General features: G+C 36.8%; 1 protein-coding gene across 2 annotated transcripts; it reads right to left on the bottom strand.

Annotated features, from left to right (window-relative positions):
- Positions 1-257: 257 nt before the first annotated feature.
- ACP1 (acid phosphatase 1) lies at positions 258-18751 on the bottom strand. 2 transcript variants are annotated; one of them, XM_061990539.1, is made up of 6 exons: positions 18641-18751; positions 9691-9764; positions 9466-9579; positions 4139-4200; positions 1770-1875; positions 258-954 (listed from the first exon to the last, which is right to left on the bottom strand). In XM_061990539.1, the coding sequence occupies exons 1-6, from the start codon at positions 18681-18683 to the stop codon at positions 877-879; spliced, it is 477 nt and encodes a 158-aa protein (XP_061846523.1). In that variant the 5' UTR covers positions 18684-18751; the 3' UTR covers positions 258-876. The 2 variants fall into 2 exon arrangements, with proteins under 2 accessions (XP_061846523.1, XP_061846525.1); XM_061990541.1 differs by lacking the exon at positions 9466-9579 and adding an exon at positions 9297-9410.
- Positions 18752-18867: the final 116 nt, after the last annotated feature.

Below are 18867 nucleotides of genomic sequence, written 5' to 3'. Positions count from 1 at the left end.
GCCACCCACATGAGAACTGGGATTACAGCAAATTTCTCATTGGTTATATTACTCAAATCCATGCATTTTACTACTATGAAATACAAAATGTACATTTCACAATTGGGCTTTTAAGACGACCTGTTTTGTCCTCAAAGTGCATGTTGTTACATGTTACCAAGTGTGCTACAAACTGACCACGGGACCAAACTAGCAAGAGAAGTTCTATTAACATCAATCACTGTTTCTGAACTGAATTCATGTAAAAAGTACAAGTGTACTGGAACAAAAATTATTTATTTTTTGAATCACTGAGCATTTGAACTGATATGAAACATCATTTTCACAGGCTCCTTCTGACACACAGAGAAGTTCTGCTTTCTTAAGCTTTGAAATAGTGCTAAGAGCAATGTCTGTCTGGAGGCAGATGGTTCTTTTAGCCTAGCAGGCTGAGTATGAAATAGAGTATAATGATACTAGCATGCCCAAGTTTTCATACACGAACTACTATCTCATAGATTCCCACTGCAAACTGATTTAAGTAGACTCACTAAGGGTACAATGAAAAGACTTCAGTTAGTATAGCACATAAAGAAGCAAGACATTACTTTTGCAGTGCTTGTGAGAAAGCACTGGAAAAGTTTACAGTTAAGTTTATTCTGAATCATATACTTTATTATTACACTGAATTGTGACAAAATAGTCGATCATCTAATCCAGTTAAATCTTTTCCACATTTTTAAATTATGTGACAGAAAAGCTGAAATATATAAAATTGAACTGAAGAAGTTTTTCAGCCTATTGAGACATACTTTTAGCATTTAAATACAACAATCCAGTAAATCTTACAGATTTCAGAAGCCAATTATTTTCTTTCAGAAATACAACGATGAAGAATTAATGAGACTTCTCCAAAAATGCCTTACAGCATCTAACACACTGCTCATAAACAGTTTCAAAGTCCTTTTCACTCCCCTAGAAAAGAACAGAGGAAAAAGAATGTAAGAATAGCAATACTGGCTCAAATTTTAAAAAAAACGCCGAGTTTCTTTGCTGTCAGTAATGGCAAATAACTATCATTGAGGAAGAACAAAAAACAGTATAAAAACACGGTGACAGTTTTTGCCTATTTCTCCCCAATTTGAACCACCTGCAGCTCAGGAATTTCCACAGCCAAACACTGTACTCAACAGTCCTTGATAAACTCCCCTTTTTCTGTTTCTTCCACTCATTTTTTCAGCCCTTATGTGCCTTTTCTTTTTCTCTTTACTTTCACAGTAAGTATCCTGTTGAGTTCCACAGTTCAACGAAGCACTGTGTGGAAGAAAAAGCCACCTCTTTTCATTTTGAACCCACCAATTCTGTGATTATGCAATTCCTTACTCATTTTTTCCTATGATACCAAGATTTTGTTTCCAACACTGAAGAATCTTAATCTAATTAGTTGCTCTTGGCTGATATTGTTCAACTTCTTCGACCACCTCCATCCATGACTTTGTGTCTGTCTTTCCTGATTAGATGTTCTTTGCAAGGAGCCCCCAACCAGGGCTTCACCCAATACTGAAAATATACGTGCACTGCATTATTTAAATTTAAGTAACTGTTATAAGCATGAAGATATGTTTTCCTTTCCTATCCCAGTCATTTATATTGTTTTGTTAAACTATATAGCCATGTATAAACATATATATTTTTAAACAAGTCACATGTCAACTGTTATATCTGGAAAGACTATATACTATACATGAGCAATTTTTAATCAAGTCACTCGAAGAATTTCTTACACATACATAGTATGGGTCTTCAATGATAAGTTGTTTCTGTGGATCATAAGTTCCAAGCAGTTCAATTTTGGCCTTGCAGTCTTTAACTTGGTTGCTTTTCCTTTTCAGATCTCTGTAAGAGAGAAAATAAAATTTTTGCACAAATTTCTCTTCAGAATTTTTTTGGCATCAGCCTGAGATGCTCATGACCATTTCTAGAGAACACATCAAAGTAATAATGTGTCTGGACTCAGTCAATTTTGTGGACTACCTATGCTGCTGCCTGTTTTCATTTGTTTCTTGCTGTGGGGAGTTTTTTTTAAATTGACTATTGACGCCATACATATAAACTTACATATATGCATAAACATGCAGTCAGGTGCTAGATCTAAGGCTTAATAGAACTTTGTAACAGCAAGTTCGTGAATTACTTCAAATCTATCATTAGTACTTTCAATATCTACCTTCAGCTTCCATTGAACAAAAATAATGAAAATTATCTGCTTGGGGGTTTTTTTTCCAGAGTATGACTAAGCTTCTCTTATCTGTTCAAAGCCAGAGGTTTAAGTGGTCTGCTTCCAACTCATGTGGAGTCCTACTACATTCAGTTAATAAGAAATGGTAAATTGGTGAGCAAGACCAGTCTTTCCTCTGACATACTGTAGTATTTCACCCCCTGTCACATCCTCTTTCTTCTATGCTGCCCCCCATTGAGAGAAAACTTACTGGTTTTGAGATGGTATTTTCCCCACCTACTTATCAGCTACCCATTATACCAAATGCAGTTAAAAATGTCCTTCTCTCCATCTTCAGATCAAAAACAAATAATTTCTATGATTTTCACAATTCTCAACCGCCAGGATATATTAAATTTTAATATTACCCATCTCTGTGCCAAATCCTCGTTTTACTTAGCATTAAAAAAAGTTTAAAACCCTGTAAATACTTATAGTATTAAGCATAATCCGTTTTAGGAAATTTAAATGTAATTATTAATTCAGATTAAGAAATTAATTTCAGATTGTTGGGAAATAGCAGCGAGACCACAACAGTGTGTGTTCTTGAAAAAAATCAGGACTCCCCAAAGCTACTGTTTGAATTTCTCTATTTAAATAAATTCTCTAGCCTTTTAGTATTTAAAAATTGTCCAACCATTTCCTTCAAGGCTTTTGGCATATCACTTAGAGACCAGGAGAGGGACAGGTGGCTCTGGTGCTAAGGAAAAGGGATGTTCCAAATCTTCCTATTCTGACATAACAGGAACTTCATCAACACCTGGAATCAACTTGCTAGGTGTTCCCAGAAAAAATGGCTGAACTGGCTACAAGTTTAAAGTGAAACTTAAGTGCAGCAGTAGCAATATCCCTATTACAGTTAATACATCTCTTCTGCTCTACAGTTTTTATCATACAAATTGTTATTACAGAACTAAGTTTCCATTTATGAAGTCAAGAAAAAAAAGTAAGCCTAGTCACATCTTTGCCTGACAAGCTGCAATCAAGCCAAGTACTATACATCCTTCATTCATACAGGCTGTGTAAGACAGGCCATTCAGCACATTTCAGAAAATTCAACAAAACAATACTTATTTCAGTCAAGTGGTTCTGCTTCTAAAAGTCTTTACCTGTTACTAATAGAGTTTTACTTGTGTTTCATTTTGTTGTTGATTGTGGTGTTTTAAGAGTTTTTTAATTGTTGGGCTTTGTTTTTAAACTTAACTTTCTTAGTGATAGTCCTTTACAAACACCTTGACCTTTGTAGCTCATTAAAGGTCAGTCTCTTAACCCCAAGCATCAATACTTATGTATTTAAGTAGAAATTTTGCTCATGATATCCAAATTTTCACACTAGGCAGCTACTTCACCCAATCTTTCTAAAGCGTAAATTGTCTCAAAGATGCAGTTAATTAGAACATGACTGACAGTAACAAACAAGATTTCCCCCCGTCAACAACCATCCTTATTTCAGAGCTCATTCTACATTAAAAGATAAACAAACCTCACCAAATTTAATCCCTTCCAAGTTTTCACGGGGTCTTTTAGATGCCATGCAATTAGAAAAAGCAGATCACTTAGACCAAGACAATATATCTCCATTCTTAACTACACAGGCATCAGTTGCACATTTATAGCACAAAGTATACTATATTTCCATGTCCTTAATCCTTGAAAGCCATTTATCTCACAAATAAACCTTTAAGTTCATTAAACTGATTAGATGTGAATAGTCCATCTCTTAGTATGCAGTGATACATACAAAAAAAATCCAACCCCAAAACAAAAAAAACAAAACCAAGACAAGCTAAACAGCAAAACATGACATCTGTCTTCAAAGTGATTTATGAGATATCACTACAAGTAATCCATATGAATTTGTTCCATTTTGTCATACTTTACCTTAGATTGCTCTCATCCATACAAAGTATATAATCAAAGGTCTGGAAATCATCTTTAGTAACCTAGAATTAAAAATATATGCTTTAACTTACAAATTGTGATTTATAAAAAAGGAAATTCATTATTTTCACATTTTGTCATTCTGATTTATTGACACAGAGATGAAAAGACTAAAACTGCACCTTCATCAACTTTTACAATAATTTGAGGCATTTAAGTATACCCTGCCACAACTATTTATCCGTTTCTCCAAGTTTTTCCCCCAAAAAACAAAGTTAGCTATTTTACCAATATATTTTTTAAAACACCTCATGCATCAACTTAGAACATTGTTACCAGTAACACCTCTAATGCTTTCCAATTACTAAAGCAGGTTTCCAGTTGCAAAAATTCATGTAATAAAAATGTATAAAAACTACTTTCTTCATAAGAAAACAAAAATGTAGGTAACCTGGAATCAGTTGCAATACTTCCAATATAGAAATTTGTCACTACACAGTAAAAGATACCAACTGAAATTCAAAGCTGGACTATGATGGCATGAATTATAATCTCTTAAAAACAAATGCATTCACAATATTCTAGGCCATATATGTTCACAAAATTTATAGCATGACGTGAAAAAGTCTGAGATCTACTACACACCTTCTCACCATCGTACCATCTGTTCTTTTTCTTTCCTGTAGCTTACTGACTCCTAAACATGAATATTAACTAAATTCAGACATCTGAGTTGAGTCAGGTAGGCAAACATTGCAGATAAACCACTAACTTCAGTACTAATGTTTTCTGTATTGGAATAAGCATGGCTGCAGATTTTTTACCAGTAGAATTATATTTTGGTTTCCATTTAAGCCTTTCCTTAGAGTAAAATCTTCCCAGACCACGTCCACAATGCATAGTGTGCTAGATACCTGAACCAAGCGTCTGTGATGAGTATAAATAAATGGAACAAAATCTACAATGAATTCACATTAAGACTGCATTTCACACATAATCCTATGTGTAGCATCATAACTAAGAAACTTGGAAAGTTTGGTCCACACAGGTCTTTCTGGCAGGCATCTCTGGGAAGGATGGGCTAGAGAAGCGAGTAAACCAGTGAACAAACAAAAAGGCAAAACACATTACCCTGTAAGTCAGAGTTTTAACTTCTAAAACTTATTTACATATATTTTTAAAGTTTTAGATGGCAGGAAAATACCCTTTGTTGTTTGTGCAAACAGCAAAAAGATACTGATTAAACTCCCATAACAGGCAGTAAGAAAAGACCTACATAAATTATCAGCAGATTAAAGCTATATATGAAACACTTCACACAAGGAAAATTGAAGGGGTGGGGGTTGGGGGAACATTTGTAAAGAACGGGTTAACAATGAAAACTAATGCCAACTTGTTTATTTTCACTGTAAAAATATTTGCTGTATTCATGCAGTCCCTTTGACCTACAAAAATATTTTTGCAGTGGAAATAGTTCTGTTTTCCTGGCAACTCTAAGCAATACCTCTAACAAGCTGCTTCTGATTGCTCTACACACTGGCCTTTATGAAAATACGCAGGCACAGGTTTCCTTGTAGTACAGACATATGCAAGAATAAAAGTGGAAAGGAAAACCACACTTCTCACAATCTCTGTATACTTGACAATTCGGCAGTTATTACTCTATGATCCAGCACTAACACAGTTGCAACTGTAGCCCCAAAAGCAAGATTACTTGTAGCCTTGTGCTTTTAAGCCTCACAGTAATTAGATTTGAAAAAGCTTAATTGAGTAAACTCCAGTGGAGTGAAGATATTCCTCAAAAGTATGAAAACCAGTATTTGGTGAAAAAATTGAGGACCTAAAAATTTATGTACATTTTTAGAAGAGTAGTGGAGAGCTCAAGTAGTCAACTTTGGATGGAACCACACAGACAATGGTAACTTCACATTAAAAAAAATGCACATAACTATTATTAAAGAACATCAATGGAGAAACAGATCGTCATTCCAATTTATTTGCTGAACGTATCCCTTTGTTTACAGAAGGGGAATCTTCCTCTGTCTAAAACCCAAAGGCAGGCAGTAGTCTTAAATTCTATCCAATTGTGAAACAGTGTTTAATATAACCTTCTCTAATCTCAGTTTCATATTTAAGGCAAATGCATGGTATGAGTCATACAGAAATCAATTTTGGCCTCAGCATGAATAAAACTGTAACTGAATAATACCTAACTGTTTTGTGCATGAAGACTAAGAGCTTAGAGAATCTCAATGCACGTATAAACATACAGCAACCTATCATCAAGTAAAATGTTAACAAACTATTTTATATATAAATGTATACATTTCTTTTTATACTTCACTTTTCACTTAAAATTGACTGAAATAATCATTGGATCATAGAATGGTAGGGGTTGGAAGAGACCTTTAGAGATCATCTAGTCCAACTCCCCTGCAGAAGAAGGTTCACCTAGATCAGGTCATATAGGAACACGTCCAAGCGGGTCTTGAAGACCTCCAAGGAAGGAGACTCCACAACCCCTCTGGCAGCCTGTGCCAGGGCTCCCTCATCCTCACAGTGAAATAGATTTTTCCTATGTTTAAGTGGAACTTTTGTGTTCCAGCTTCATTACCCCTTGTCCTGTTGCTAACTACTATAGAAAAAAGGGATGTCCCAACCTCCTGACACCCACCCTTTAGATATTTATAAATCTTAATAAGATCTCCCCTCAGTCTCCTCCAGACTAAACAGCCCTAGTTTCAACAGCCTTTCCTCATATGAAAGATGCTCTAGTCCCCTGATCATCTTGATGTCCCTGCGCTGGACTCTCTCCAGCACTTCCCTGTCACTCTTGAGCTGAGGAGCCCAGAACTGGACACAGGACTCCAGATGAGGCCTCACCAGGGCAGAGTAGAGAGAGAGAAGAACCTCCCTTGACCTGCTGGCCACACTCTTCTTGATGCATCTCAGGATGCCATTGGCCTTCTTGGCCACAAGGACATATTGATGGCTCATGTTTAGCTTATTATCAACCAGCACTCCCAGGTCTCTCTCTGCAGAGCTGCTCTTCAGCAGTTCAACCCCTAGTCTGTACTGGTGCATGGAGTTGTTCCTTCCCAGATGCAGGACTCTATATGATAGTATAACCCATGTAACATTCTCTTTAACATTCTCACATAAATCATTCTTGTAGCACTCATGTCAGTTTTGAATAAAAAAAAAATATATAATCCATGATTAACATAATCATGCAAAAAATTACATGAAAGAAAGCACCTTTCACTGGATGGGTAACAGTTTTCCACAAGAGTGAAGAGGATAATTGCATGAGGTAGTCATCCTATGACAGTATTTCGAAGGCAATAGAAGATAAATCTCTCCTCTATTTCTGCAGCTTCTGTATTAAATCTTTTTTTTCAATCTGTTCTGAAACATGTCACACACAAAATTTTATCCTTGAGCTTGCCTCTGATCGTGAAACAAATACACTTCCACTTGTACTCATCCGAGCACTCTGACCACGGTATTCTACACTAGCATGTCCGTCTCTTTACAGAAGTACTATGAGACCACATCAGATTCACAGTCAGAGAATCAGAGACCATGTGACAGGAGTTTGAAAGAAAATAAATATTGGAGTCACATAGTTAACATCAGCACAAAATGGACAGTTACCTGTAGTTCAGGGATTAGAAAAATCATCTTTAAAAAAAGAAACGGCTTGTACTGAGATGCTTTATGTCATTTAGATAATTTTTCATTTTGTTTTATTGTCTTCTTCTTGTTAATTTTCTCTCCCTTTATATGTAACATTTCAGATTCTTCTGCTTTAAAGATCTTTTCATTTGCCAGAATGTATAAGTGAATACCTTTATCAAAGTGTTTCCATTCCTCTCTGCCAAAGGATGGCAGATGTCGTTATGTTTCAAGGCAGAGGATCAACTAGGTTTGAATGCTTTGCTTTAGCTTAACCGCTCATGAACCACTCTAGTGATACACAAGAGCAGTTCTAACATTTCCAAGTCTTATCCTTTAAGAACACAAACATGTTATGATATTGTGACTTAAACACTGGCTGCTTAGTTTCAGTACCATTTAGCTTGTATAACAATAAATAATGCTGTTTGTAAGCACTGATAAACAGTAAATCCAGAACTTGTGAAGATCACAATATATTCTTTTTCTAGTAATTATTCTAATAGTAAAACACTGAAAGTCAGAAAGGATGTTGTGCTCAAACCTGTTTGTCTTATTATAACAGACATTAGCATCACAAGAGGTCAGCAGAGGGCAACTGACTAATTGAAGAGATTTATTTTTAAAAGTTAAAAAACTAAACAAGTAGTCTTTGAAAGTGAAGAAAGTAAATGTGACCTCAGTAAGGTCTAGTAAAATTCTGAAGAGAATAGAAATGGAAGATAATAACAAGACTACTTGATCATTTTGCCAGGACAAGAAATATTGGCATAAACACAAACTAGGTAAAGGTCAAGCCCTAAAGGAATATCTCATATCCACAGTACAGTTAACTGAAGTAAGTTGTGTGCGTTTGTTTGAGTGTCTGAATCATTTACATAGATGCAGGCACATTTCTTTCCAATCTCTCTGGAAATACACATGCTTTTGTTAATGAAAACTGAGATGAGTTTGGTAAAACTTAAAGGGGATTTCTCTAACTGACAAACACATCTTTGACTTAAGAATGCTTCAAAGGTTTTTTTTCCTCTGAAGTTACCACCAACCATGCAACCAATCTTGCATTGAGGGTCTTTGTTCCAATTTAGCACTCTTTTTAAAAAACATCTTCACACAGGAGCAGAAGCTATTTGTGATGGGTGAACAGGTAGTCTACTTCTTTTTGTATCTGCTAAATAAAAATGTAATTTCTTGTTGAAAGAAGCATCACAGATTACTACAATAAGTCTATTTTTTTTAAGTATTAAAAAAATGTTTCATAAAAATATCCAAACCACTAAATATTTTAAAGCAAGATTTTTCTAATTCCAATGAAGCTTAATAACTGGAAACTCACTAACGTCAAACTAGAAGAATTTGGAGTCCTTTGAAACACAGTATTGCATACAGTATTTATTACTTGATGCTTAACCATGCACTGGTCAAATGACTTCTGTGACTGTAGTGGTTAGGATAAGAAAGAAAATATACTCTCTTCTACCTGCCGTGCCTTATGTGCTGTCTCAATGCCATGATTTCTTAGACAGCTTAAAGCCCTTGCATCTGGGGAGCGCCCCACGTTCCAGTCTGAAACAGCAGCACTGTCTGTCATCCACTGTAACAACAAAACAAATAAATATACATATTTAAAGAAGATGAAATTACAGTACCTGCCTGGCAATATGATTCATGGTAATGCCATGCTTCTTCATGCAATTCTGTCCTCGATAGTCAGGAGGGCTTCCTATTTCATAGGTAGATGTTGCTGCACTGTCTATCCTCCACTACAGAAAAACAAATTCATATTTTTATGTTTCCATTCCCACTGCTTATATTTCTACTAACTGGCCACAAGACAGTTATTTGTTAGGCAGGAACAGAAACAAATAGCTTACCTGATTTTCAACTTTTTCATCAGTTACAAGTTTTCTAAAAACTGCTTCAGCTATTGGAGAGCGACAAATGTTTCCTACAGAAACAGGAGAGCAAAGTGACATTTCAGATGATTAAAACCAAAAAAATCCCTATTTGGGCAGATTAACCCAGATCAGATTAAAAAAAAAAGTGGATAGAAAGTGGATTGCCTATGTTATTATAACCCGAGAGATTCTGCAAGAGTCGAACTCTGCAAGTCCTGCAACAGGGTTGGGGCAATCTCCAGTATCAATACAGACTACAAGATGAAGGGAGGAGAAAGATTTGGGGATAATAGTAGGTGAAAAAGTTGCCGGCACCAGGCACTTGCAGCCCAGAAAGCTAAGTGCATCCTGGGTTGCATCAAAACAAGTCTGGCCATCAGGTCAAGGGAGGGGATTCTGCCTCTCTTCTCTACCCAAGTGGGACCTCCACTTGGGAGTCCTGCATTCAGCCCTGGGGTCCTCAGCATGTGGGACACAAAAATAGTCAGAGGGCCAGAACACCTCCAAGTGAGAACTGGAGTTGTTCAGCTTGGGGAAGAGAAGGATTGGGGAGATGTTATTGCAGCCTTTCATTACTGAAAGGGGACTGTAGTGACAGCACACAAGACAATGGTTTTAAAGTGAAAGAGAATAGGTTTATATTTGATATAATAAAGATTTTTTTTTTTTTATGATGAAGGTTGAACCTTGGAACAGGTTGCCCAGAGAAGCTGTGGATGCAAGCTGGATAGGGCTTTGAGCAACCTGATGTAGTAGAACATGCCCCTGAGGGCAGTGGGGTTTGGCTAGGTGATCTTTGAAGGCATTTTCCCATCCAAATAATTCCATGATACTATACTATCCAGTCTCTTGAAATGCATACAATAATATGAAAAAATATAATTTACTACAATAAATAGGAATATTGGGCAAGCACATTGCATTTTTTCTTCTCCACAAAGAACCCATGATCACAGAACACCTGGCAAAACTACGGAATTCAAGTGGTACCAAGTCATCTTTATCTTTAAATCTTCCTACATAGTGGCAAATTTCAACTGATGCTTTACTGGAGAATCATGAATATTTGCCTCAAGTTTTTACATTACTACCTACCCATTAACAAAAACTTGTTAATTCACCTCAAGTATTTACATAAACCCACCACCACCATTGTAGAGTCAACATAGTGAAATTGTTGAACAACTTGTAGCAGAAATGTTCCTGACTACTGAAGTGAAGACACTGCAGGTGAAACTGAACCCTCATCAACAGCAGCTTCCGGGTACCAAACGTAACCCATCCCACTTTCTGCTCCTCAAAATTAATTACACAACCTCTAAAAACATCTGAGGAAAATAAATTTTCCAAATTTTTTTCTAATCCTCCATATTTTGTACTAGAAAAAACTGTAACTGATGGCAAAGCTGAAGTGCTGTCAATCAGCCAATGAAACGTTATGGCACTTTTTTTATATAAATGCACAATCAGTCTTCCTTTCTAATTGCCTCCCATTACACCACCCACTTGATATGACCTTATTTCTCTTCAATAAGAACCTATTTCAACAATGAAACAGTTCCCTGTTAAAAACTAGAAATAATGGATCTAGAGCATTTTTGCTCCACTGCTAAAGCTGCAACTAAGTTAGCCACCTAGGGTAGACCTCTCAAACATGCATGCAAAAATATATATTATTGAAAAATAAGAAAATGTCTCAACAACAATAAAAAGTCCATGCAACTATTACTTTAGCTCTTTCTACCTTCAGAAATTCTGAGTAATCAGATGTATATTCATAATATTTGTCACCCAGATGCACAATAAATCATACAAACAAATATTCACCTTCCATCAAAGAGAATGTACAACTTTGCTCATCTGACTTCTGCACAGGTAAGTATAAAACATCACAAATGGCATTACTCATTTCTATACCTTTAAATAAAACACTCCTCTACCACTGATTAAATTCTTTCCAAATATCAAACTGTACAAAAATGAAATGCCCATGAACAAAACTAAATTTCTATCAGCAAAAAGAAATGTTCGGATCAGGCACTCAGCCTCATTTTCATACCTATATTTTCAAACAACTGAACCACTGAAGTAATACAAATTTGCTGTCGAAAGTTTTAGAGAATGTCAAATCATTAAATGGGCAAAAGGAACTGGCTCACCATCTAGAAACTGATCTTGCTGAAACATTAAGTGAATTTTGATGGCAGGAGATCGTCCAGGAGAAAGCATAGATTTTCCTTTGTTTCAACTAATTTATTCCATGCAAAGAAACTAAATTGGTGTTGGAAGAAAAAGAAATCAGGAAAAAGTTGGTTTAAAGTAAGTGAGAAAACAGATAGGTATTTATTAATTAGAAAAAAGTTACACAATATGTAATAAATATTTTTTAAAAATCAATTCTTTGAGTAAGCCAGTTAAAACGTTTTAAAAATAATTTTAATAGGAAACAGAGGGAGCACGGTAATACAGAGCATAAGATAGAAAAGAACCTTCATAATCAACGAGCCAAATCCTGATACTGAAGGCATATACAGCATCACTTCTCTTACAAACGCATCAAACTCTCTTTTAAAAAGCATCATTTATCTTAAAAGGCTACTCTAGATACTCATTTCCTGTGGTAGCCTAAAACCTTCAATTCCCACTTAATATTTATTATTGGAAGTTTATGCTCACCCGATCTTGGTTAACATCACTCACTCTCTTAAAAATCTTTTTTCCTTCAGCAGACACAGAACTCCTGGCAAGTATAGCTGTGCTAAACTAAACAAACCAAGCTCCTGGACTCCTCCCAAAATTAACTGGCCCTTATCTAATCACTTCAGTTAAGCCAACTCTGAACTATTTCTAATTACAATTTATTTTTCTTGAATACTGACAAATAAAACAACAGACCACACCACAGGATAATTTTTTACAAATTTGCTTCATAAAAGAAAAAAAAGGTCTGAAATACTTACTTAGCTCTTCTGAAAAGAACCTGAGAACTTCCATAACCACATTTGACTCCGTGAGTATCAAATTTGTGATCATAATCCCCCTACTTCTAATCTGTTCATTCCCTCTCCTTCTCTGTTTCTTCAAATCAATGACTTTTAAGTCTTCTTTCTAAACTACTAAATTGTTTCCATTACACCAGCTGTTGAGGTCATCCCACAACTTCTTGTATAGCATTTTTCCTCTGTATAAATCCCACAAAACGGTGCATGAACAGTAAGTTTCATTAACTACATTCAAAATTTCAGTAATAAACAAAGACTAATACTATTGGTCCTACTAATTCATTAACTAGCTCCCAGAGTTTCGAAACTGCATTTTTGAAATAAATCCTTCATGGCAATTTCTATTTGTTTAACCTTCTGCTTTGCCTGACCAAATGACTTGTTCGAAATTTTCGCTCTTCTATAACCTTCTCACTACTTAAAAGAAATCCCATTAATACCACTTATGATGATACCATATTAAATATCATCTTAAATGGCACCATGATCAGCAACTGATTAAATATATTAATTACCACTTATAGCAACAACTATAAACTGCAGCTGTATTATTTTTGAAACAAACACATAACCTAGTTTGTCACCTTAAAAATTAATGTCTTCCATGATGACACATTCCAGATATTACTGGAGGTATTAACACTGCTATGGAACTGTAATCATAATTCAAATTTCTTCTTGGGGACAATGGACAGAATCCCAGAATAGATTCTCTTTTCTTGGCATACTCTGCAATACTATTTTCATCCTAACCAACTCTGTTTACTCGTGCTACTCCTTGCAACTTTTACACTTACATCACCATTAACGTAAAGCTCTCAGACATATGCAAGCTTCAATCCTTGTTTTCCAGTCATTGTCCCTTTGTTGATGTTTCAGATGCACAGTATTTCCTAAGTTATAGATTGACAGCTATAACTGGGGAATGAAGGGGAAAATCTCACACAAAAAAATTCATAGCAACATTACCTTCCTCCCTGGACTTGAACCATATTTTCCTTAAACATTACCTACACCTTATCTTTGTTACCCATCCTCCTCTGGTGTTCCTTTTTCCTTTGTTATATTTCTGACAGATCTCATCATTACTCTTTTTATGTAGAAGATAACAGTATAAAGTTCTCTGAATCTCCATCTTTTCCCCCCATCTTTTTTAAAATTCAAGCTCTTGAAGTTGTAGTGACACTTTCAATTACAGCACACAACCACTAGCACACAAGGTACCCAGAAAGTCTGACCTTTGAAACAATTACTATGAACACCTCCAAATACGATGACTCAAGAATAAGAGATGTAAATTTCAATCACAGAATCAGTACTGGAATAATTTGTTGATCACTTCTGCATAGTTATGCTTTCTCACTCATTTTTTAGAAACAAAGGCTCCACTCATGGTTATCCAAGCTAATGCTTGGTTTTGTTATTTCCTTTCCAGTCTCTGCAATAATCTTTGACCCATTCACAGAGACACTTCAAACGGAAGTGTTGCTTTTACTGATAGGAAAATCAACTTGAAGCCAGTTTATGCTCAGGTTCATAGCTCATCTCTAGGTATTATTAATCAAACCATCTATTCTCTCAATTGTTCCTCTATCTTCATTGTTCTTTACTCAGCTAACTCTTTCAGACCTTCTCCACATACAAACGTTTTTCTCCTCTTCCTTTTTCTGTCTGCCATTTCTAACTGAAGTTTTACTAGCTGCTATCTTCTCACATTTAAAAAACTGCTTTTAACTGTACTTATCTTTCCATACATCGTCAGTTCATCCAAGTGATGGTAATACTGATAAAACTCATAGATTATAAATGATATAATGATACTTCCCAGTATCATCTGCATCATCTACCAGGTCTCCCTCATAAGCAAGTGTTTAAAACTCACTACTCGTTCTATTCCACTCTATACCTAAATTCCTGTCTGAACTGAAAAGAACTAGGACTCACGATGAAGTTAAGTCTATCTTGCCACATTCAGCATTCAATCACTTTGCAAGGAACCGTTCAAGGCTCTGTTTTTAGTCCCTTCCCTGGGCCTTTCTGTTCATAGACAATTTAATTAAATACTTGCACTCTTTATCTGAAACATCAAAGCATATAGCTACCTAAACATCATCATTTCACTCTGTACGTCCCCCAACTGCAGATACACATTGAGATACATCTCAGAAATCAAATAGTAGCACACGTGTGTGTATATTATGTAAGCAGAACTCAACTTTGGCTCAAGATACCTACATGGGGATGTCTACAGGAGGACTAGGTTCCAAAGTCCCCAGCTAACCAAGGCTTACGTGACGTAACCAACAATCAACAGCAATGTGGCTCACCAGGACTCATGGCAGTCAAACCATCAGCTAGTTAGCTGCTCACATTTTTAAAATCTTTCCCCACTGCAAGATTAATTATCAGCTACTGGAACATTATGCTTTTCTCAGCAACTCAAAGGTTCCCCAATAAAAAGTTTTCAAAGCATAAGCACCTACTCACAACAATCAGACTTAATATTTTTTAAGCATACATCTTAATCTTATTTTCCAGTTCCAATATCACTTACAACCATGCTTTCAACTCTCTAGTATTTCTACATCATTCTGAAAACACAGATTAAGACACTGTATTCTTACAACTCTTACCAACACTGCACAGAAAAAATGGAATTTTCCTTATATTTATCTAATGTTCTCTTCTTTATCCAAAACAATTGCATTCTTTTTGTCAGCTTGCTAAGAACCCTCACTACCGCAACTGTTTTCCATGACTTCTTTAATGTCTTATCCAAACTATTGCTTTCCTATTCTTCAGCTGTAAATGGCATTTTGTCCCATGAAACCTTGTATTTGGCTACATCTACACAGATGTAATGGATTGTAACAACTGAACTATGAAACTCAAATGTCCCTGTAACTGTAACCTAATTTCCTCATACCCAAAAAATTACCTGTCCTTTCAGAAATTACTTTATCCAGTCTATATCTCTGATGGTAATACTCATAATGGCTCACACAAGCACCAATTTTCAGAGGACTTAGCCAAAACCACTTTGCTTACCGTTCACCTGCCTTCCCATCCATGGAGGAGATTAGAAAGCCTGGCCTGGTCTAAAATGCCCGTGCAGCTTTTTGTGATGTTATAGAGGACAAATCAGAAAGAAAGAGCCTGACTTATGTAACACAGCATTATATTACATTAATATCTGAAGCTTCACAATTAATTAGATGAGCTATTAAAATGTAAAAAGAGAAAACTACATTTGGTTTACCTCCAGTTTTAATTATTTCTTTGCTTAAATGGAAAAAAAAAAAAATCTTTCCTGGTGTCTTTTCATATACTGTGATTACATATGTTGCTGGGTGCTTCATTTATTTCTCAGTGATGAGGAACCCTTATCATTAATTTAGTTATGAACATTAACTAGATTGTATTTTGTTGTGTAATGAATATCTCATTAAAAGAACACAGTCAATAGATATTTAAGTAAAAGGTTTCTTTCAAAGTAATATAGAAAGAAAATGTTATTTTGCATGAAGGCTTGGACTTTCAGGGATCAGCTCTCACAGAGTGTCGCAAAGTTCAGACTTAATGTGCATCATCAACCAGCACAGAACACTACAGATCAATGCAGCTCTAGAAACCTGTTTCGTACTCTTTTCAGCAATAACCATAGGTATTACTTTTAAGAAAATTTAGGAGGAAAAGAACTTAAGGCATAAGTATCACTCTTCAAGATTAATGAAAAACAGAATTAAGCAAACTTTAAACCAAGCAAAAGAAATAAACTACCTTCAAAACTTAAGTGAAAAGGGTATGTATTTGACTGAAAGAAGACTTCTTGTGACAATTAGATTTTATGCCACATGACACATAACAATTATCTTTATTTGTTTATAACCAGTAACATATAAGAGGAAATTTTCTAGGAATTTACCATATTTGTTTAAAAAAAACCCCATCTCCTTAACACTGGTCCTCAGAGAGTTCAGCACAGGGTCACAGAAATGATGGAGTAGAGCATTTCCCTTATGAAAGGCTGAGGGAGCTGGGGCTCTTCAGCTTGGAGGAGACTGAGGGGTGATCTCATTAATGGTTACAAATATGTAACAGGTGGGTGTAAGGAGGATGGAGCCAGGCTCTTCTCAGTGATGTCCAATGATAAAACAAGGGGCAACAGGTACAAGCTGGAACAGAAAAGGTTCCGAAGAAACATACAGAAAAATTTCTTCACTGTGAGGATTAGAGAGCACTGGAACAGGCTGTCCAGATGGGTTGCTGAGTCTGCTTCTCTGGAGACATTCAAAACCTACCTTGACAAGTTCCTGTGTGACCTACTCTAGGTGGTCCTGCTCTGGCAGGGGGTTGGACTAGATGATCTTTCGAGGTCCCTTCCAGCCCTTGAGATTCTGTGATTCCTTAAGCTTAATATAACTTCATATCTAAATTATTCTATTACATTCTACTAATAAGAGTTCTTCAGAGACCCATGTAGATCAGGAACTTGCTACACTGCAAATCACCGTCATGGCCTTACAGACCCACAGGTATGAATTGTTTTGTGAAAATTACTACTGCCTTTAGAACATGATGTTTAAAAAGAAGAATGCATGTTAATTAGATGTTTTTATACAAAAACATTGGGCTCACTGCCAAACATACAGCAACTGTTAATCTCTTACTAAAGAATGTTTTCCCTAAATTACTATTTGAGGCTGATTTTACTCTAAGGTAAACATCAGAACATATTTCACCAAAACTAAACTCTTGTTTTGCTATTCAATTAATCTGCATTTCTCCTATTTACAACAGCAGACTGCAAAGATACCCACTCACAATGCAAACCATTTCCACCAAGGGTTTCGTAACAGAATTGGCAAAACGCCGAAGACTCACAAGGATCAACTCTCAGAGCACAGGTAAGATTGAGGGCTGGGAAGCAGATAATATTAAAAAACCTCCTAGATCTAAGAACCATTTAGTTATCCCCAAAAGGGCACAGAAGCAGATATTCAGAGAAGACATATACAACACAGGGCATGGCCCCATAATCCACAGTGTCGGGACAGCAATTTGTTGGTTATGAAGATGCAGAAGATCATTTTGCTTGTAAGTAATTGTCTTAAGATTCAGGAAAGCATCCAAACCTTTTTAGATCACATTTACACTTTTGTTTTCTATGACTTCTCCAGATGCGAGATTCACAATTTAAACACATAGAATACTTCTTTTTTAAAGAAAAAAAAAAAGCACTCTCAATTGAGGTAGCACTTCAAAAAAGTCTTATTCTGTTCATTCCGTTTCATGATGACTGTAATTTCATAGACCAAAATCATCTCCACTTCTGAGTTCTTTTTCTAAATTAAAAATCCTAACACATTTCACCCTCCTCTCATCCATTAACGTAAGTCACCGCTGTTACAGTTTTCTCTCTCTTTTTACTGTCAGCTACTGAGAACTGCAATCGGTGTCCCCGAGGTACCGCTACAGACATGTACCAGGTCCTCCATTCCTTCCTCCCTGTTCTAGAGGGTAAGGACGGAACAGCCCGCTCCGCAAAGTTATTAACAGCCAGCATTCGATGCGGCTCCTGAGCAGAACTGACTTCAGAGTTCACGCTGCTTTATGCGTATTTGGATGCCGCTCTTCACGTGTAATTCCCTACCGGTCACTCCGACCTATAGCAAAAGCAAACGGGAAGGAGAGAGGGCACCGCTTTCTGCCTCCCTTCTCAGCTGTTCTCCCCGCTTCCCCCTCAAAGGAGGTGGCCGCCTGCGGCCACCGGGACGGGCCTACTCCAACACCGCCGGGCGGGCCGCTGCCCCGACTGCGGCCCTTGCCTCGCCGCGCTCCCTGCACCCCCGCTGGGCGCCCCTGAGCCAAGAGCAGCGGGGGGCGGCCAGGGTCAGACCCGCCTGTCCCCTCGCCCCGCTCACCTAGGCATACGAAAAGCACCGACTTCACCTCCCCCGCCGCCATCCTCACTCAAGCCCAAACAGCCACTCGGAAAAGGAACCTTCCCGGTTGTCGCGCCGCCTGCGCCGCGCTTTACGGCACCGGCCGTTACAGGTGGCTACATTTTTTGCCTGATTCGAACGGAAAAAAAAAAAAAAAAAAACCAAACAAAACCAAAAAGGACGAAGCGTGAAACTGCCGAGAATCA

This window comes from Colius striatus, chromosome 2, assembly GCF_028858725.1.
Source record: "Colius striatus isolate bColStr4 chromosome 2, bColStr4.1.hap1, whole genome shotgun sequence".
Lineage (NCBI taxonomy): Eukaryota > Metazoa > Chordata > Aves > Coliiformes > Coliidae > Colius > Colius striatus.
The sequence above is the reverse complement of the archived record's forward strand: the minus strand, read 5'-3'. Positions and strand labels throughout refer to the sequence as shown.